Consider the following 21,525-nt stretch of genomic DNA (forward strand, 5'->3'; position numbering starts at 1 on the left):
TTTGAAATTTGTTGGTAAGTCACTGAGGCCAAGTTTTAGTTAAGGTCCTCTGTCTCCTAATCAAGCGCTCTTCCTACTTTTTGAATAGTTACTTCTGTAAGGTTCTTTGCTTGTTTTTGTTGTTGTTTTAGAACCATACACATCTCAAGCTGGCCTTGAACTTACTTTATAGCCAAGATTTTTAACTCTTCACCTTCCTGCCTCTCTACCCCCTAGTGCTGAGATTACAGGTGTTTCCCACCATGTGGGTTTATGCAGTCCTGGATGTGGAACCCAGGGCTTCCTGCAGTGCATGCTAAACAGGCGCTCTACCAAATGAGCTACATCTTAAGCCCTATGTAACTTTTAAAATCTGCTTTGGTAACAGATTAATCCATTCCTTTTTGACTGGCGAACACAACCATATTATGCTATTACTTAAGTCTTTGCGGGAAACTTCTTCAGCCAGTCTACCTGACTTTTATCCATATGTGATTTTCCTTTCATGTTAACCAGGCTTTGTCACCTGTGGTACTGTTGATGTTTTGAATTAAATTACTTTGTGGGGAGCTCTCTTGTACTTTGTAGAATGCTTAACAGAATTCTTAACCTCTTCCTATTAGAAACATGTACAGCTCTCACCCCAAGAAGTGACAGTAACTATCTCCAGAGATTGTCTGCTGTCCAGTAATAAGCAAAATTGCCTAGTTGACAGCCACTCTATATAGAGCTGCTTCATTTTCCTCCCAGCCAGGCTCTTCCCTACCACAGATGTACCCTTCTTTTGAAGCTGTTGTAATGTGCCTCTGGTAGCTCTGAAGTTGCATTTCTGTTTTAAATCCAAAAACTTCCCCTTTGTTATTTATTTCTTGCCATAATGAATAAGCATGAAGTGGTACTGGATAATATTCTTGACTCTCCTATTGTTTGGACTTTTTCAGTCTTGCAGTTTTAAAAGAACTTCTCATCACATAATTTTATCTGAACAACTTTTTTTAAACCATCATCGATGACATTTTTAAAGATTTATTTATTTGATGTATAAGAGTGTTTTACTTGCGCGTGCACGCGTGTGTGTGCGCGTGCGCGCGCATTCATGCATGCATGCATGCATGTGCATACCATATGTATGCCTAGTGCTCAGAGAGACCAGAAGAGAGTGTCAGCGCCCCTGGAACTGGAGTGATGAATATTGTCAGTCACAATATGGGTTCTGGGAATCAGACCCAGGTCCTGCAAGAGCAACAAGTGCTCTAACTGCTGAGCCTTCTCTCCAGCCACCTTGACCAGAGCTTTTAAGGCTCTGCAAACAATGTCGTTGTTTTTTTTTTTTTTTCAAGAATTTACCATTTTAATGTCGTAATTTTTTTTCAAAACAGGAATTTTTCTATGTAATTCTGGCTGTCCTGGAACTCCAAGATCACCCTGCCTCTGTCTCCCAAGTGCTGATTTAAGGTGTACACACTACCACTGCAGTCTCCATTTTAATATCTTAATAACAAAATTAAATAGAAAGCAGAGGGCTAATGTGGGGATTAGTTACCTGTACTGCAGGCAGATTTGATACATCTCAGCAGGTCCTTCCTGAGTGAAATAAAGTGCTCTGCAAAGTACTGTATTTTTCCAACTGGCAATAAAAAGAAAACAAAGGGATTGATTGCTTAAGAATACTGTTTTTTATGTAAATGAGGGAAGTGTGTGTGTGTGTGTGTGTATATATATATATATATATATATATATATATATATATATATATGAAGGAGTTAGTCGGGGAAATTAACTGAAGGTTTAAGAATGGGAAAATAGATCAAAGCATGTGGGTCTCAGGCAATAAAAGGGACTAGAAATATGAACAGAGGTAAAGAGCAGAGACTTCATGGTAATGGTAGTTATTTTCACCAAAATAGGTGGAAAAACAAAGGAATAAGTAACATCAAAGTAAAGAGCATAAAGTAGAGAGGACAAAGGTTAGGGAGCTTTCATGTATAACATCTCCGTGGAGTTTTTGATGAAGTCTACTAATAGAGAGTGAAGGTAGCTTTGTAGTATTGAAAATGATGAATGTTTAGAATAGCTGCCACATGAGTTAAATTAGCCAAGCAAGATCTTCAATTGACCACAGGTTCAATTAAGATCAATAGCATGGTTGTAATGGATTCAACTCATTTGTTTATATTGTTCCTTCAGTACTGCACCCTGCAGAGATTCAGACACATGTGCACGCGTGCACACACACACCCCTCTATCTATGGTAAGCGGGGCTGGATGGGTAAGACACATTTCTAACATGTGTGGGAAGAGAGGTATTATTTTAGTTGGGGAGAAAGAAATTAAGCTATCGGGCTGATGAAATGGCTCAGAGCATTGACTTTTCTTCCAAAGGTCCTGAGTTCAATTCCCAGTAACCACATGGTGGATCATAACCACTCTTGTGCACTCTTGGCCTGCAGGTGAACATGCAGGCAGAACACTGTATACATAGCAAATAAAAAAATTTAAGAAAAAAATAGAGCTCTGGTGGAAATGGCAGGTCATAGGAGCATTGAGTGCTTGAGAACACAAAACTGAAATGATTGGTTGTGGCTTCAGAATAGGCAGTTAATGCCCCAAGAAGCTAATCTTGAGATGTTAGTTTCAAATGGGTAGTCACAAGAAAGGAGAAAATAGGGTCCATGAAAGATGTAGTCAGTGAGGATTTTGGAGTTTTTCATCATGAACAAGACTTCAGAGAAAGTTAGCTTAGAGGGTGGAAGCTATCTTTTGGCTCCAAGTTTCAAGTTTTCGTCTAATGTTTCTTAGTCCTTCACTGAGCCTGTGGTGAGGTTACATGCCATTGTGGGGAGGAATGATTCACCTCATTTCTGGAAAACAGAATCAGCAGAATAGGAAGGGACAAGATAAACCCTTCATGCGGCTGGAGAGATGACTCAGCCGTTAAGAGCACTGGCTCCTCTCCCAGAGGACCTGGGTTCAGTTCCCAGCACCTACATGGTAGCTCACAACTGTCTGTACCTCCAGTTCCAGGTAATCTAACACCTTCATACCAAAATGTACATAAAATAAAGTCAAATAAAGATCTACCTTTCAGAACCATGCTTCCAGGGACCTACCTCCTCCAGCTAGATCCTGCTTCCTAGTAGTGTATTCAACTATGAACTCATCAATGGATTGGTCCATTGATACAGATAGGGCTGTCATGGTCCAATCATGGTCCTGAGTTCAATTCCCAATCATCTGTCAATGGCACTACCAACTGTGGAGGAAACCTTCAACATACAACCTCTGGGGACATTTTATATCTAAACTATAATAGGATTGTGTAAATATATTTGTTTCGCGTTATAAGGGAATCCAAAGTATGGCTGACTAAGTATAAAGTAGAGCTAACAGTAATGATACAAGTTCCCATAGTTTATCTGTACTACTTTCACAATCTACCTTAGGATAGGTAATCCATAAACAGTAGAAATTATGTTTTTACACCTGAAATCTGTGAATGCCAGGATGATCAGAATTGGTATTTAATAAGGTTGCCTTCTCTGTGCCTTCACATGGCAGAAAGACTAAAAAGTCTTGCTAGATCTGTTCTATCCATGAGGGTAGAGACAGTATTATCACACCCTTAACCTCTTTTTTGCATTTTTATGATTATTATTATTATTTGGAACTGAATCTCTCTATGTAGCCCCGGCTATCTTGGAGCTCAGCATATAGACCAGGCTGCCCTAGAACTCACAAAGATCTTCCTGCTTCTGCCGTGGAGTGCCAAGATTAAAAGTGTTCATCACTGTCAGGCCATACCTCTTAATGTTGCTTTGGAGATCAAATTTCAACATGAATTTTGAAGGAAACAAAAACATTTAAACCAAAGTATTATTTGTCTAACATTTAATTTCCTTTTAGTTATAACATCTCATATAATTCCTTCCACAACCCAACAAAGTAGATAGAGTTGCCTCATTTTACAGAGCATTTTACCTATGATCCTATGACAGTAACAGAACCAGGATTAGAAATCTAGGTCTGCATGACACCAAAGCCCATGGACTCAACCAGCATCCTATAAAGCCTTTGTGCTGTAAATGTAACAGTGGGAGAAGTCAAATGCTTTAGACAGACCTCAAAGATTTTGAGAGTGTTTGAGTTAAGTAGAAAAGCCCAGCTCGGGATGCTGGTGGAAGAGCTTGCAATGAATGGAGATCAGCCTATAGAGTGAGGCCATATTTTAAAAGAAAAGTAGATAATAAGGTAGAAAAGTAATCTTTACCTTTTTTAAGCAACAAGAAGTATGATATTCCGGTGTGGTACAAAAAACGTAAGATTGGCTGGAATTCTGAAGTGGAATCTCATGCCTACCACTTACTATTTGTATATAGGGAAGCCATCTAACATTTGAACTACTTTCCTTACCTGTAAAATGAGAATGGTGATGAAAATAATGATATTAAGATTATTAAAGTAGTTGTAAACCTGGTTTCACAGTGTTAGTTTAAAGATTGTCATAATGGATACAAAAGGTTACTTCAATTGTTACCTGTCTCCGCTTTGTTTCCATGAGAAACGGTAAGTGCAATGTACTCAATTGTACGAACCTAACATTTGAACCTTTGCCCCCCGAGCTTTCCTAAGAAGCAGCACTCCCGGAAAAATGAATAGAATTAAGACATTTCCTTAGTATTGATGGTGATATTTCTATGAAGTATTTTCCTTTATCAGAAAAAAAGTACATATTTGTTAGCTGTTTTCCCAAGCAGTTTAAATTTTGTTTCCTACTATTAGGTATTAACATTAACCGGGGCCTCCTGTGCTTGGGAAATGTAATCAGTGCTCTTGGAGATGACAAAAAGGGTAGCTTTGTGCCCTACAGAGATTCCAAACTGACTCGTCTGCTTCAAGGTAAGTCCAAAGTGCCTCTAAAATAAGAGAGGGTAGTTTGGAATGATAGTGTGGAGAAAGCAAAGGTGAAACAAGCAAAACACTAATGGGCTGTCACATCCACAGCTAATTGATAAAAAGATGAAATAGCTATTGGCAATCATATTTCTAAGATAATGAGAAAATGTATCATTTTATGCATCTGAGGTTTTACTATTCTTATATTGAAACAAATCAAAAATTTGTAGCTATCACAGTAGATGACCCCACACCCATGAGTATATATACAGCATAAATTTTAATCAGTGAACTATAAAACGAAAAGAGATGAAATTAGGAGGGGTCAGATGGTTGATCTGGGATGGGTGGGGTGCAATGTACTCAATTGTACGAACCTAACATTTGAACCTTTGCCCCCCGAGCTTTCCTAAGAAGCAGCACTCCCGGAAAAATGAATAGAATTAAGACATTTCCTTAGTATTGATGGTGATATTTCTATGAAGTATTTTCCTTTATCAGAAAAAAAGTACATATTTGTTAGCTGTTTTCCCAAGCAGTTTAAATTTTGTTAGAATTAAAATATATTGTATGCATGTATAAAATTTTCAAACAATAATTTGAATGGTTTTTAAATTAAAGCCAAATAGTTCTGAAAAATAAAATCAAAGCCAAATCAAGTGTCCCTAAGATTTTTTCTTTCATCTATGAATTCAAAGTCATCAGTCCAAATAGGCAGCTTTTGCTTGCAACCTACTTGTTTGATTTTATTTCCTTTCATTATCCCTTATTGTTCTTTTCCAGATTCTCTAGGAGGCAATAGCCATACACTTATGATAGCCTGTGTGAGTCCTGCCGATTCTAATCTAGAGGAAACATTAAATACCCTTCGCTATGCTGACAGAGCAAGAAAAATCAAGAACAAACCTATTATTAATATTGATCCCCAGGCAGCTGAACTTAATCATCTTAAGCAACAGGTATAAGACTTTATAGGAAAGTTACAAGTATGTGAATGGAATTATTTAGCTTCTACTTCTTTGTTCTAATTATATTTGTCAAATAATAATACTAATACGGTATTTCCTATCCCTTTAATATTAGGGGGTGCCATTGGGTATTTTACTGATAAGAAGTGAAGAATAAGCTGGATGGTGGTGGTGCATACCTTTAGTCCCAGCACTTGGGAGGCAGGCAGATCTCTGTGAGTTTGAGGCCAACCTGGTCTACAAAGTGAGTTTCAGGACAGCAGGGACTGTTACACAGAAAAGCCCTATATTTTAAAAACAAAAAGGTGAAGAGTAGAAGATAAAGCAAGAATGCCTTACAGGGCTCAAATCCTGAAGTTCCTTAATATGTTCTGTTAAAGAGCTTGGAACTGGAAAGTATTAAGGGCTACAGAAGTAAGAGAATAACTTGGTGAAATGCGTTTGAAGGAAATCTGTTTTCTGTACAGTAACAACAGATGAAAGATGACTGGCTAGAAAGAAAAAAATAAGACAGGCTTTGTAATAACCTGGGTGGGAACTATGGTCTGTACTAAAGACTGTAGCAATAAAAATCAAGGAAAGGTCACAGAAATAGAGGACAAAGAACAAGAAGTAAAATATATTGGGATTTGCTTAGTTGCAAAGTTAATGTAGGAAAAGAAGTGGGTAGGAGGAGCCACATTTGATTTTCAAGTTTCTTCCTTGAATTACAAAAGATCATATTGATGAAAGGAGATGGATAACCAGAGTTGCACATGAAAACAGGAATGATATATTTAGTTTAGGTCATTTTGAATTTGAAAGGTGTTTAGGAAGTGTGTATAGAAATATTCAAATATTGCTGACTACATAGGCTTGATTTAGAGGGTCTCAGATGAAGAGTAAAGAGGCAGCTCTAAGAGCATTAGCATTTAGATGATATCTGAACTTAGTGAGTGCGTGAGAACAAAGTGTTATCACACATGGAGTAATCACTGAATGTTTGCTAAAGAACCAAACGAAGAGGTCCAGACCTACAACTTGAGAATACCAGCTCTTAAAGAATGGATAAAGGAGAAGTAGATAAGAATAGACAGGAAGAAAATCAATGATGTCACCAAAACCAAGGAAAGAGCACTTCAAGGAGTGTTGCCATAAGAACAAATTTACTAAGAAGTATAAAAATGAAAAGTATCCATTGATTTTTTTTTTTTAATCGTCAGGGACGCTGTTGGCAACTACTGTGAAGTCGGGAGTGATAAGAGCCAGTCAGTGAATGATAAATAGATAGAATAGTAGAAAAGTGAATGGCTTTTTATTCAAGGAGGCAAAATGAGAAAAGGCAATGGCTGGGTAATCAAGGGCAAAGAGATATAAGTTTGTTTTTTAAGTATGAGAGAGCCTTTAATCCAGAGAGGCTGAAAAGGAAAACAGCAACTAAGGACAGATCATCTTCTAATGGTGAGCAGTTGGGTAATAAGATAGAGGACTGGAAGAGACCACACATGACTTAAAATCATTCTTAACAGAAATAGAAAGGTATCTGTCTCTTTGTAAATTTGTGGTGGTATACATATGACTGTAGAGCAGCTCACAGTACTAGTACAGAAACTGTGAAGGCAGGAATTGTATTAATGTGGAAGGTTTTGAGGGTTTCTGGTTGGTTGGTTGATTGGTTGGTTGGTTGGTTGGTTGGTTGGTTGGTTGGTTGGTTTGGATTTTTTAGACAGACTCATGTAGCACAATGTAGCAGAGACTGGCCTTGGACATTTATGTAGTTGAAGATCCTCTTCTCTCCTTAGTGCTGGGATTACAGGTGAACACCATTATGCTCAGGTATAGGTGTAGGGTTTTTGTATTTTGTTTTGCTTTGGTTTGTTTTGAGATAGGGTCTCACTATGTGACCCTGACTAGCATAGACTCACTATGAAGCTAACTTTAAAATCATAGAGATCAGCCTGCCTCTGCCTCTTGATTGTTAAGATTAAAGGTACACATCACCATTTTTGGCCCTATTGATGCAGGTATAAAAGAGTCAAGTTTTCCTGCATGCTAGAAGAAAGAGGACTTGATTTCCACTTGGAACTGTATTCCCTTCTGTCCAGTGCTCACTCCTCCAGCCTTTCTCTGCAGTGATAGTGACTATATGTTAATTTCTTCTTCCTTTTTCATATTCAAGGTCTCTGTAGCAAATACAAGTAATAACCTGCATGCTGGGTCTTCTGAATTATAAAATAACATTCAAATCTGTCTATTTTTTCTTATGTCTGTTTCTATTGACAAAATAACCATCTTCTAATCTGCTTATTTGTTTATTCATTCAAACAGTTATATGACAGATGCCACATAAGATATACTTAAGTGCTTAAGATGTACTTAAGGTTTCATGGGCATTGAGTAAAATTACTCTGTTGCTAGTTATAGTGACTTCATTACAAAGGGTTAGACCTCATTTTGTGGACTGAGGTTGATAGTCTTGATTATGTGTCTTGTTCTGGTTGGGAACTCAGAAACTCTGTGTAGCCATGGCTGGCCTCAAATTTTTGATCCTCTTTTCTTAGCTTCTCAAGTGCTAGAATTACAGATGCATGCCACCACACCAGGTGATAAGTGGCTTTTGATTGTTAATTAGCTGATTATTTTTATTGCATCTCCCAGGTCCAACAGTTGCAGGTCTTGTTGCTACAAGCCCATGGAGGTACCTTGCCTGGAAGCATAAAGTAAGTCATAGATTATTTTTAAAGGTGTTTTCTTCTAGAGGGTATTTTGTCTGCTGACTGTTTTCTTCTGATAGCTTGTAGTTTCTCAGGACACTTGATGTCCAGGAAGTGATCCTGCCAACCTTGTCAGTTACTTAGGATTTCAGTAGTTATCCTGATATAATGGAAAGAACATAGATTCTTTACCCAGAAATTAAAATGCTCCTTTAAGGAAGAGCTGTCTCTGCCATCTACTTATTTATTTGACTACTTAGTTATATACATAGATTCATGAATATTTATTCCTGGGTTAACATCCATAGCTATCATTTGGTTGATTTCTTTGTCCATTCAGAGTTCCTTCAGATAGACTCTTATGTTCTTTAACAAATCATCAAGTGTTCGAGCATTTAAACAAGATATTACAAATGATTCTCTTTGCTCCAGGCCTGGAATTAACCATATCTCCAAGGAGCTTTGGCTTCCTGTATTGGAAAATGGTGTTTAGAAACCAAGATCTATGTGGTTTCTCTAGCTGTGCTCACTGTTGCTGGGGTATCACTGCCCCTGAGCCTTCTTGGTGGGTAGGACTCAGAAATACTTGCATGTATAATAACTTACACATGCACTCATCTACACTTTTGTATCTATATTGTATGTATATTAAAACCACAGTTTTCTACTGATACTTTTGATTTCCTTCCAGCACTATAGGTTTTAGTGTATTTTTTTTACATCTTAAATGGGCAAATTTAATTGTATCTTAAGTATGCCTAAATATTTTAAAGTCCACAAGATTGAATATGTGACTAACTGTAAATTGGCCTTTCCTTCTCAACTCTACCCATTCCTTCCAACTCCATCCAGCCACTGATGTCCCTAGTAACAGATTTAGAGTACATCTTGAATGCAGCAAGAAACCCATCTTTCCTAGCATTCCAAGATGTTTCTGAGTACGCCTACTCAAGCATGGCATTACGGAGAACAGGAAAGATAGGGGAAACTACAAAGCTTCATGACATGGGATTGGATAGAAAAACAGGGAGACATAAAGGATAAATGTGTACATTTTTGTGCCTGCCACAGTAGTGGCCTCAGAGGTATAAGTCAATAGCATAGCTCACTTGCAAAGATGAACTTACAACTCCCAGAAATAGAAAGTGCTAAAGTACTACCTGACAAACCTCTAGATGGCCAGCCTCTAGGCCTACCCTTAGATCCTACTCTACAGCCTGTTCCAGGAAGTGAGAAGAATCTAGCATCGAATTGTCACAATAAACTAAAATAGAATCCCATGATCCCATCAGCCTCAAGGTCCACTCTCAGATCCCACCCAGGAGAGAAATGTTTAAACAAGAAACAAATGTTAGTATTGCCTTTCCTGGAAGCTTATTAGCTCGCTTTCTAATCTCAGAGCCTCAGATCCAGCCTAGGGAGGAAAGCAAGTCTCAACTATATTTCTACTTGTTGTAGCAGTTGGTTCAGCCATTTCTAATCCACTTAACCTTGGTCCCTTTTCTGGAGCTCTGACCAACTGATAAGCTCAAACAGCAGGTATACCCTTGCTTTCAATTCCCTTGAGTATGCACCTAGAATTAGAATGGCTAAATCTTGTGTTAATTCTGCTTTTAATTTTATAACTAAACTACCATACTGTTCATAGGTACTGTACCATTCTACATTCTCACCAGTAGTAGACAAAACTTCTAGTTCCTTCATATTCTTACTATTATTTTGATACTTTCTGAATGATAGTAAACCCTAATTTGGGCCTGCATATTTTAATCAGTTCTTTGCTTATTATGTTAGCCCCTTGTGGTATATGTTACAAATATTTTCTTCTAATTTATCATTAGTCTTTTATTTTGTTATCTTAGGTCATGGGTTGTTATTTGTTTGGGTTTGTTTGTTTGTTTTGTGTGTATATGTATTTGCAGTACTAGGGAATCAACCTAGGTCTTCACACATTACTAGGTTGACTGACTGTTCTACTGCTGAGCTATGTCTAGCCCTTTTCATAGTCTTGATTTTAAGAAGGAGTCTTTTTTAAGTTGCCCAGGCGGGCCATGAACTTGCAATCCTCCTGAGCCTCTGGAGTAGCTTGTAGTACAGGCCTTTGCCATCAGATCTTTTTTTTTCTTTTATGTATTAAAATGAATTAATCTTTTTTACTGCCTGTGGATTTTTTATTAAGATCTTTTATACACCATAAAGTTCACTCATCTTACACATACTACTCAATGATTTTTATTAAATTTACACAGTTAAACAACTGTTACCACAATCCAGTTTTAGAACATATCCAGACAGATATCTTCTACCCATTTTGTATTGCTTACATTTATATACCCACCACAAGGAAACCACTAATCTGCTCATTGTTTGTAAATACTTGCCTTACTATAGACATTTCATATATGTGAACTCATAGAGTATATTGATTTTTCTTGACTTATTTCATGTTATTTTTAAGATTCATTCACACTGAAACATATATATGTTTCTAGATAGTATGCCATATCTGGATATATTACACTGTTTGTCATTTTATAGACTTTTAAATTGTTTATGAATAGTGCCACTATGTATCTTCATTTGCAAGTCTTTCTGTGGACTGACATTTTTATTGGTGAATGAAATTGCTAGGTCATTTGTTTTGTTTGTTTGTTTGTTTTTGTTTTTGAGGTAAGCTGTCACTATGTTGTTCCAGACCAGATCCTCTTGCCTCTGCCTCGTGGGTACTGAGATATCTGTTTAACTTAATAAACAGTAAAACTGTTTTCTAAAGTGGTTATACCACTCACATTCTCCTCAGGCTTCTGAATTTTAATTCATAGTTTAAAGTCTTTCCTTTATCCCAAAATTAAAAATAAAATATGCTTTGGGGCAGAAGAGATGGCTCACTGATTGAGAGCACATACTGCTCCTGCAGAGGATCAGGGTTTGATTCCTAACCACCCCCGTTGGGCGTTTCACAACTACCTGTATGTGACTAGAGAATAAAACACCCTCTTCTGGCCTCTGCAAGCACCCGCACCCAGATTTCCTGTACACACAGGCAGATGTACACATACATGTAAAATATCTTAAACATGTTTTTTGTAGTACTCATGTTTTACAGTTCAATAGACTCAGGCTATTGAGTTGGCACAGCTGATAAAGATGCTTATTGCCAAGCTTGACAACCTCAGTTTGCTCCCTGAAATCCATGTGATATAAGGAATACAAGTTGTTTCTACTCCTGTAAGTTGTCCTCTAACCTCCACATATATACCATAGCATGTATGTATGTCATCCTCCCACCCCATACACAAATAGGTAAGTGGTTGGGTGGGTGGGTAGGTAGATAGGTAAAACTTTAAAATAAACTAAAAGAAACAATGATTCATACAGTTCATCATTCAATATTTTATAAAAATGCTTTTCTCGAAAATGTATATTTGTACTTTTAGACATGCCGTATGGCTGTTCACAAAACGTACATTTTACATATCTGAGTATTTTTAGCTTTTTCCCTTATAGTGTATCTTTTTTTTAAGGATCTGTGTTGCTGGAACCTTTGTTCTTATTTCTCTATCTGCTTGTACTTGCTTAGCAAATTTGAATTCCTAGCATGGACAACTAAATAGCATGTGAAATAAGAAATACTTTTTTTTCCTGTGTGTTTTCTTTTTTGCCTTATCTTTGCCTGGTCCAAATCTTACTTTCTGCTTTACTACTTTAAGCCCTTCCCATCATATGGGTGTCCCACTTTATTTTGTGGTTTGGTGTTGCTTTTGTTACAATCTTGTGGAGAACTCATCTTTTTCTTATTACTCTGAGAGCTTTTATGTGCAGTATTCTCTGTACATATATACGTAGATACATAGGTATATTGCCATGTGCCTTATCCTTACCCATCCTTCAGCATGTCTTCTTCCCTCTGTGTCTCTTAGTAACTCTCCCTGACTCTGCCCTTCTTCATCCCAGCATCCTCCTAGTCTGGCTCTCCTGCTCAGCTATGGGCCAGTCAGTTCTTTATTAACCAATGAGAGTAATACATATTCACACTGTACAGAGAGATTATTCCACAGCATTTCCCCCTTTATTGTCTAATTGAAAAGGAAGGCTTTAACTTTAACTTAGTAAAACTATATGTAACAAAAACAGTTATCAAAAAAGAATTACAGGTACAATATATAGTCCATTTGTATTTGGCAAAATTAGAGAAAATACTCTATTATCTATCTTGGTGAATTTAAAGTTTTACCTCTAATTTACCTTTTTATCATAACTAAGAAAAACTATAATTATAACTATCTAGTCTTCAACTCCATCAAAGACCCCAGAAGTGTGAAATGTTACTTAATGACAGGGACATCTGGCTGTCTGAACAATCACCTTAGGGTCTTCTGTAACATTGAAGCATTCAACTTTGGCTCACAGGCCTAGTGGACCTGACAAACTTTTCTGGAAAGCAGGGTATTTTGAAGGAGTGTTCTACCTTGTCTTGGCAAAGTTTGGCAGTTACCTTTTTTGTATGCGTTCTCCTGGTCCAGTTTTAACAGAATACTGTCAGCAATTGAGGCAAGGGCAGTTTTTTGCTCAGACGGCTGTCTTACCATTATTAGAAAGGCAAACTCCATATGGAGTTTCTTCCATGCTCTTTATCTTCTCTGAAGTAAATTGGTCCTACCAGGAGCAAATGTGTCTCACTGTCATGAAAAGTCACCTTAGGTTATTAAACATATTAAATGCTATTTTTATAGGTCTTTGAAGTGTTTGAAAACCATTTATCTATCTAAATATATCTGTTTATGACCCTGAAAACATGCCTGATATAAGTTGGACTTATAGATGACTATTAATCTGTATTTCTTAATTATAAATTATATTTTTAAAGGAGATGCATAAATATAATACCCCAAATAAGAGTAGACTTATACATACCATATAAGAAAATTAAATTTGTGTCAGTATACAAAAATCCATACCAATTAAAATATTTTGAAATTAATAGTTGTTTTTTCTTTGGTTTAAAAGTAGATTCCATAATCTACCCTTTTATCCTATCATTTCTATATCCCCCTTTTTCTTTTCAGAAAGAGATCCTTATATCTAATCTTCTTTGTTCAGCTTTTATCCTGACCATTACCAATAAGAACTTGTAACCAACCCCCCTTAAAAGATAATAAAAATTTATAACCCATTTTGGGGGAATGTGGATGTTGTTCTCTAGACTACTCCCTGTTGTTTATGGATGCTGACATCTTTGGGGGTACCTTGAGACACCCAGAATAACTGTTAAGTCTTGGCTGAAATAGTTTGTGAGACTGGGTAATCTCAGCCAGTAGCCTCAAATCTGTTTTTGATGCAGGATTTTGAGGAGACTATAACAGGTGTTCTGGGATGTTGGACTATCTGGGCCATCCGTTTTTATTGGTGTCCAGTCCCATAAACTTTTAAAGGATATATATATATATATATATATATATATATATATATATATATGAAATATGTGATGTGTGCAAGTCAGTTAAATATGATTTTATTGTTTTATGTTTAAGCAGGTAAAATACACATTATGTGTCTTTTAACTAATTCTAGGTTAATTTTTTTTAATACCTGTAGCCAGAATTTCAGGGGCACTTCCCTAATCAAACCTATTTTCTTTAACCTGGAATGAATTCACAGCTTCTCATTGCCTGTGGAAATAAAAGCATAACCTCCTCCCCAAGGTAACATACCTTTTGATTTAAATTTTGAAATCAAGACATTTTTAAAATATATAGGTTGGTTTAATCTAGCAGCTTTCATATTCAAATGTGTCTTAGAAGCTCTCCTTTCTTTATTAGCAATCAGAAGATCTCAAGACTACACAAGAACATATGGGCTCCAGACTCTGTATTTTCCACCTTTATGTGGCTTATTTTTTTTATTACTTTACTCCCTTCTTTAGGATTTTATTTTATTATTTTAAAACTAGCCATGTACTGCTAGTGTACCCCTTTAATCCCAACACTTGGGAGGTAGACCAGGCCAGATGAGTTCTAGGCCAGCCTGGTCTACAGAATGAGTTCAGGACAGGCTCCAAAGCTACAAAGAGAAACCCTGTTTTGAAAAACCAAACAAAAAAACCCTATGTTTCTTTTTTATAACTGTCTATACATTCTCTTTTTCTCTCCCAAGCCTATGTATATTTTTAAACAAAACTGTAACCCATTTGTTCCTGTCTGAATCTGTCTTTACTGTGTAACTATAATCTTTTCTGTTTGCATGAACAAAATTCCAAACCATCCATGCAACACTTTGGCAGAACTTGCAATAGCAGCTAAAGTCCACATGCAGTGGCTGAGAGACAACGCTCTGTATGGTGGCTTATGTAAGATACTACAGGAACCCACCGTGTGGCTTAGCTCATGGCGCACTGGCAGAACTCAGGCTGGCAGCTCAAGTCCGCAGGCAGCTTCTAGAAGATAAGTCTTCACATTGTTGCCAACATGAGAGACATGAGACTAGAAAGCCAAGTTTAGCTCTTTTTTTGTGTGTATTTAGAGCCTTTTTAAAGATTTCTCGGGTTTTTTGTGTAGCTTCATTGCCTGTAACAGCTGGGTACCATTTGTAGGTGGAATTTTATGTCGCAATCTCTTCCCAAATAACTGACAATGGGAGCTTATATTAATTACATATGCTAGGCTGATAGCTCGGTTTTGCTAACTGTAGGAGGAGGGACGCGCGTGTTCTTCCTGGCTACCAGAACCCGAAATAACCACACAGAAACTTATTAATTAAATTAAACTCACGCTTGGCCCATTCGCTCTAGCTTCTTATTGGCTAGCTCTTATATTAATTAGTAACCCATTTCTATTTATCTGTGTATCTCCACGTGGCAGTGGCTTACCGGTAAATTTCCAGCATCTGTTTCTGTGTGGTTCCATGGCATCTCTCTCTGACTTTTTCCTTCTCCCAGCATTCAGTTGTGTCTTCTCTGCCTTCCTAAGTTCTTGCCCTATCAACATGCAAAGGCAGTTTCTTTATTCATTAACCAGTAAAGCAGCACATAGACAGAAGGGACCTCTCCTTCACACCATTATTCTGGGCTAAGCTAGCCAGGTGGCAAGGACAAACAAGCGGCCTACTGCTACAGCTAACTAGCTCTTACAATTTAAATTAATCCATTTCTACTAACTCTACATATTATCACATGGCTCGTGCTTTACCTGTCCTCCAGCATGTCTTGTTCACTCTGTGTCTCTTGGCAACTCTCCCTAACTCTGTCCTTCAACTAGAATTCTCCAAGTCTGGGCTCTCCCACCCAATTTCCTTCCTGCCCAGCTACAGGCAAGTCAGTTCTTTATTACCAATGAGAGTAATACATATTCACAGTATACAGTTGGCGTAGTATGTGGTGGTATGGTCTCTGAAACTATATTGCTGACTTTAAATCCCGCCTTTGCCATATACCCATAGTTGTTATTTGACCTTGGCTTATTTAACCTTTTGTGATATCAGTTTTCCTCAACCATGAAAATGAGAATCACAAAAGAACCCTACTTAATGGGGCTGTTGTGAGAATGAAATGTTTAATGTACATAAATGTTTATTATAGAGCCTAGCGCATGCTGCTATGGAAGTATTCACATATTTTAGTAATGTTTAAATATCCCAGTATTAACCTCAAATTGTAGTGAAGATTCTTCTCATAAGTACTAAATTTTTCTTGGAAAAATGAGAGCGTTCTCTTAAGTATGATTTCGCCACTTAGAGAAAATATTTTAGGAAAAAATAGTGAGTTAAAAGTATCACTGCTTTGAGCTTCTTGAATGATATGGAAGTTTTCAATTTAATGATAAGGGGAATAAAAAACAGCATCTAAAATAATGCTATGTATGTTTAATAGTTTTTGAATGAACATCCTTCTGAAGAGTCCTGGCAAAGTCTTAACAGGGTGATATGAAACCTTATTGTGTGCCCTTGCTATTAACTTTTTGATAAAAGAGCAAGTTTAAGAAGTTAAGATCTCTGAAAAATTGTATTGAAGTCTAATACTAGGTGAGAGGTCATGTTGTATTCCTGAAAATCATTTGTCATTTACTGAGATTGTGAACAGCTGCTCCCTGAGCACTACTTTCTCTCTCTCTCTCTCTTCCTCTCAGCATCTCTCTCTCAGTCATCTCTCTCTCTCCACTTCCTCTCATCTCTCTATCCTCTCTCTCTCTCTCTCTCTCTCTCTCTCTCTCTGTGTGTGTGTGTGTGTGTGTGTGTATGCGCGCACGCGTCTGTCTGTCTGTGCATCTGTAAGTGCAAACACCCATTCATGCATGTATGAAGGTCAGAGGTTGGCATTAGGTACCTTCCTTTATAAGCACTTCACCTCTTTTTTCAGCTTAATTTATTATTTGTAATTATGTGTGTGTGTGCGCGCATGTGAGTGCTGGTTCCCTGGACACCAGAGGAAGGAGTTACAGGTAGTTGGTTGTCAGTTGTCTGGTATAGATTCTGGAATCTAAACTGCAGTCCTCCGCAAGAGGGCAAACTCACTTAACCACTGAGCCACCTCTCCAGCTCCTATCAACCTTATTTTTGTGACAAGGTTTTTCACTTAACCTGGAATTCATTGATTGGTTAGACTGGCTACCAGTGAGATCCACAGTCCTCTCTCTGCCTCCCAGCACTGGAATTACAACCATGTTCAGCTATGCCTTGCTTTTTTTTTTTTTTTTTTTATTTGTTTTTTGTTTTTTGTTTTTTGTTTTTCGAGACAGGGTTTCCCTGTCGTTTCTAGAGTCTGTCCTGGAACTAGCTCTTGTAGACCAGGCTGGCCCCAAACTCAGAGATCCGCCTGCCTCTGCCTCCCGAGTGCTGGGATTAAAGGCGTGCGCCACCACCGCCCGGCTATGCCTTGCTTCTTATAAGGGCACTGGGGATCCAAACTTGTGCCTTTGTGCTTGCAAAGCAAGCATTTTTTCCAGAGTCATGTTCATGAGTCCATGGCCTCCTTAATTCTTAATGAGGAGTTACGGGTGGGAACAATGGGAGAATGTGTATTTTAGATAGTTAGCCTTTATTTCATAAACTACATGACACAAATAGAAAAATCCTAAACTATGATTCATGACAAAAGTTAATCATGAAGCCAAGCAGTGGTGGTCCACACCTTTAATCCCAGCACTCGTGGGAGGGGGAGGCAGAGGCAGGCAGATCTCTGAGTTTGAAGCCAGCCTGGTCTACAGAGGTAGTATCAGAGCTAACTATGGCTGTTACACAGAGAAACCCTGTCTTGAAAAACCAAAAAAGCTGGGCTGGTGGTGGCACATGCCTTCAATCCCAGCACTCAGGAGGCAGAGACAGGCAGATCTCTGTGAGTTCGAGGCCAGCCTGGTCTACAAGAGCTAGTTCCAGGACAGGCTCCAAAGCTACAGAGAGACCCTGTCTCGAAAAAACTAAAAAGAAAAAAAAAAGAAAAACCAAAAAAGTTAGTTATGCTTATTATATAGCCTTATCTGGTTTTGAATTGTTACTTCTTCCAAATTATGAAGTATTTGAGTACTTTTCTTATTCATACATTAATATACTGCATGATTGGGAGGATAGATAGTGGTGGTCTTTTGTAATGTAGTTTTACCCCAATCAGGCCATCAAATGTATTTTTCTAAAATTTTACTTTCTTGTTTTAGTGTGGAACCATCAGAAAATCTACAGTCCCTGATGGAGAAGAATCAGTCTTTGATAGAAGAAAATGAAAAATTAAGTCGTGGTCTGAGTGAGGCAGCTGGTCAGACAGCCCAGATGTTAGAGAGAATCATTTTGGTGAGGCTCCAAAATTCAAACACCAACACTTTGAATGTTTATTAGCTTCATTTCTAAAATATTTAACATGATTCGTATTGTAAAAGACATTTATACAGCATGGTACAATGAATACTTATCACTACAATTAATCTATACTAATTCATTTTCAAATAGTTTTGTCATAAAATGTCCCAAAGGAAAGAAGTGAATCCCTTTTACCTTAAATCCTGCCCAGTTTTTATCCACAATACAGCTTGAGCATCCCTAATCTGAAATCAGGCAGAAAGCTCTGGGTTTGCTTTCCAGTTTGCATAAACTAGATGTGGTGTGTACTCCTGTCATCCCAACTCTTAGGAGGTAGAGTTCTGAGGATCAGATATACAGCAACATTGTGAATTTGAAGCCTGCTTAAGCATGTGTACACCCTCAGACTATGTTAATAAAAATGTTTGTGATAGAGACATAATGAATTTCATGTTTAGATTTGGGGCTCATTCTTGAGATAGCTTATCATGTATACAAATATTCCCAAAGCTGAAAACCATTTGAAATTTGAAGCATTTTTAGGTCTCAAGAATTATAGTAAAGGAATATTCTACATATGCCAAGTAACCATTTCTTCATTCCGCTCTGAATTCTCTCACTCTCTTTGCCTAATACTCTCACATTTCATATTCCATCCTAACAGCTATCATGGGGAAGTAAAACAGCTGGGAAAATCATTTGAATTAATTTTCCATATGTTAATTTCCAAATAAGTGGTTTGCTATGTGACTGATTACACCACTTTCAAATCCTGCTTGTCTGATTCTAACCTCATAGATCAGTCAGTGCATGCTGACTCTCTCACTACAGTTTTCCTACTAGCCTAAGTACAACTCAAATCTTAGATTGTATAGCTATTGCCAGAAGGGAAACAGTTTCTACCAAAATGTAACTGTACCTCTGTAATGTAAACACTTCATGCATGAGTGCTTTCTAGTTAAGGAGAAGGAAGCTCCTGAGAGTTTTCTTTAGAAATGACCAAATCCTGTGGCCATTTATTGTCCTCTACTAGCAAAAGGTGCAAGTGGGATCTAAAAGAGTTTTATTTTCTATTTTAGTGCCACATTTTTTGTCTTCAAAGTGGTATGTTTCATATGTATATGAGTATGACTGACAGTAGATGATACTTCTTTTTTAATTATTTTTTTAAATTTATTATTATTATTACTTTATGTTCATTGGTGTGAGAGTCAAATGCCCTGAAACTGGAGTTACAGACAATTTTGAGCTCCCATGTGGGTACTGGGAATTGAACTCAGGACTGCTGGAAGAGGAGCCAGTGCTCTTAACCGCTTCTTAACCGCTGAGCCATCTCTCCAGCTCCCTAGATGATACTTCTTATTCTAGCCATATACCTATATGACCTTTATAAGGTTGTTGCAATGGCTCCCTGATAAGCTTATTGTTTTATGTCCTGTCAGAATTGTCTTTCCCAAATCTGTTGTAGCATCCAGGTTCTCACAAATTCTGTGATTGAAATAATCATTCTTCCTAAAACATAGATGCCTTCTGTCATTTATTTTTTCCCTAGCATTATTCTTATGTCTTATCTTTCTTTCTTTCTTTCTCTTGTTAAAAAATAGTCTACCATATCAAACAATATAATTTTTTTTGAAAAAATCCTAGCTCAAATTGATCTGAGGTCATTTTATGTTAAAATACTCTAAATCAGTAGTTTTTGACTTTCCTAATGTTTCAACCCTTTAATACAGTTCTTCATGTTATATTACCCACAGCCATAAAATGACTTTCATTGCTACTTCATAACTGTAATTTTGCTACTCTTATGAATTATAATGTAAATATCTGATATGCAACCTCTGTGAAAAGGTCATTCAACACTCAAAAGAGTTGTGACCCACAGGTTGAGAACTGCTTCTCTAAATGCTATGCCAGAGAGTTGAGTCAGCAGTTAAGAATACTTGTTGTTCTTGCAGAGGTCCTGATGGTTTACAAATTTCAGCAACTCCAACCCCAGCAAGGCTCTCTTCAGGCCTCTACAAGCATTGCACACGCATGATATACATAAATATATGGAGGTAAAATACTCATATACATAAAAAATAAAATAAATTGAAAATTCTAAGTACTATGTAGGAGGCAGTTGAAACAGCAGGAAGTATTGCTTTTCCTCAAGTTGCAAAGTTCTTTCTGAAATCAAGGCTTCACACTCTATCCCATAGCCTGAGCTTCATAGAAGACATAAAAATTCAGCTGTTTAGCTGTTATTTTTAGTAGCTTATAATTTTAGGGCTAATTTTCATAAATGCTAAAAAGAACCCACCATTTCCTACTATATAACCAAAGCCCACTAAATCCTCTCTTAGAGGAAAAGAGATAGCCCTCTACCTAGGTTTTCATCCACAGGGTAGAGGATCGAGCATAATTAGGTGAAGCTGTCAGATACTTCCATTTATGATCTGCTGGATCTTTGTTGCAGACTGAGCAAGCGAATGAGAGAATGAACGCCAAGCTAGAAGAACTCAGGCAGCATGCAGCGTAAGTTTCCAGTGAGGTATTTGTTAGCAATTTAAACCATCTTCATATGTAATCTGGTCTTTGTGATATGATTAACCCTTGTGTTCTTTTGCTTGAATTTTTAGCTGTAAAGTGGATCTTCAAAAGCTGGTGGAGACATTGGAAGACCAGGAATTAAAAGAAAACATAGAGATAATATGCAACCTACAACAAGTGATTACTCAGCTGTCTGTAAGTCAAGTAGGTGTACTGTAATAGGCCTATCACTTTCATTCATTCCTTGACGCATATACATATTTCTAATTCTATGAACTTCTGCTGAAATAGCTAAACTGAACTGTTTGAGACATCATGAAACATTGAATATGATCTGAACATTAAGTTTTACATTAAAACATTCATAGGTTTTATACATAGATATATGTATAAATATAAATAAATATTTCTGTATTACACCAAGCCATGGCAGTGCAGACCTATAATTTTGTCGTCACAATAGATATGAGACTAAGACATGATTCATTCTCTCTCACCAGAGGCAGGAACATCACAACTTTAAGGCTAGTCTAGACTATATAATATTCTTTCAGAAAACAAAGAGCCACTCTTTTTTTATGGATGGAGGTCCTGTTTTAAGAGGCTATGTTTAGAGCTTTTCTATTTACATTCTTCAATTTATTATTCTATCGCATAAATGTATTTGTAACTACCTT

At 37.3% G+C, this 21,525-nt stretch overlaps 1 protein-coding gene across 1 annotated transcript in view; it reads left to right on the plus strand.

The window, feature by feature from the left end:
* Kif4a (kinesin family member 4A) overlaps positions 1 to 21,525 on the plus strand; it is a 112,455-nt gene that overhangs the window by 42,326 nt on the left and 48,604 nt on the right. The window contains exons 8-13 of the mRNA XM_038316803.1: positions 4,759 to 4,875; positions 5,656 to 5,831; positions 8,478 to 8,539; positions 18,175 to 18,307; positions 20,775 to 20,833; positions 20,938 to 21,043. Coding sequence (XP_038172731.1) covers positions 4,759 to 4,875; positions 5,656 to 5,831; positions 8,478 to 8,539; positions 18,175 to 18,307; positions 20,775 to 20,833; positions 20,938 to 21,043 — 653 coding nt within the window. The remainder of the gene's footprint in view (positions 1 to 4,758; positions 4,876 to 5,655; positions 5,832 to 8,477; positions 8,540 to 18,174; positions 18,308 to 20,774; positions 20,834 to 20,937; positions 21,044 to 21,525) is intronic.

The sequence above is a fragment of the Arvicola amphibius genome, chromosome X (genome assembly GCF_903992535.2).
Source record: "Arvicola amphibius chromosome X, mArvAmp1.2, whole genome shotgun sequence".
In the NCBI taxonomy this organism is placed as follows: domain Eukaryota; kingdom Metazoa; phylum Chordata; class Mammalia; order Rodentia; family Cricetidae; genus Arvicola; species Arvicola amphibius.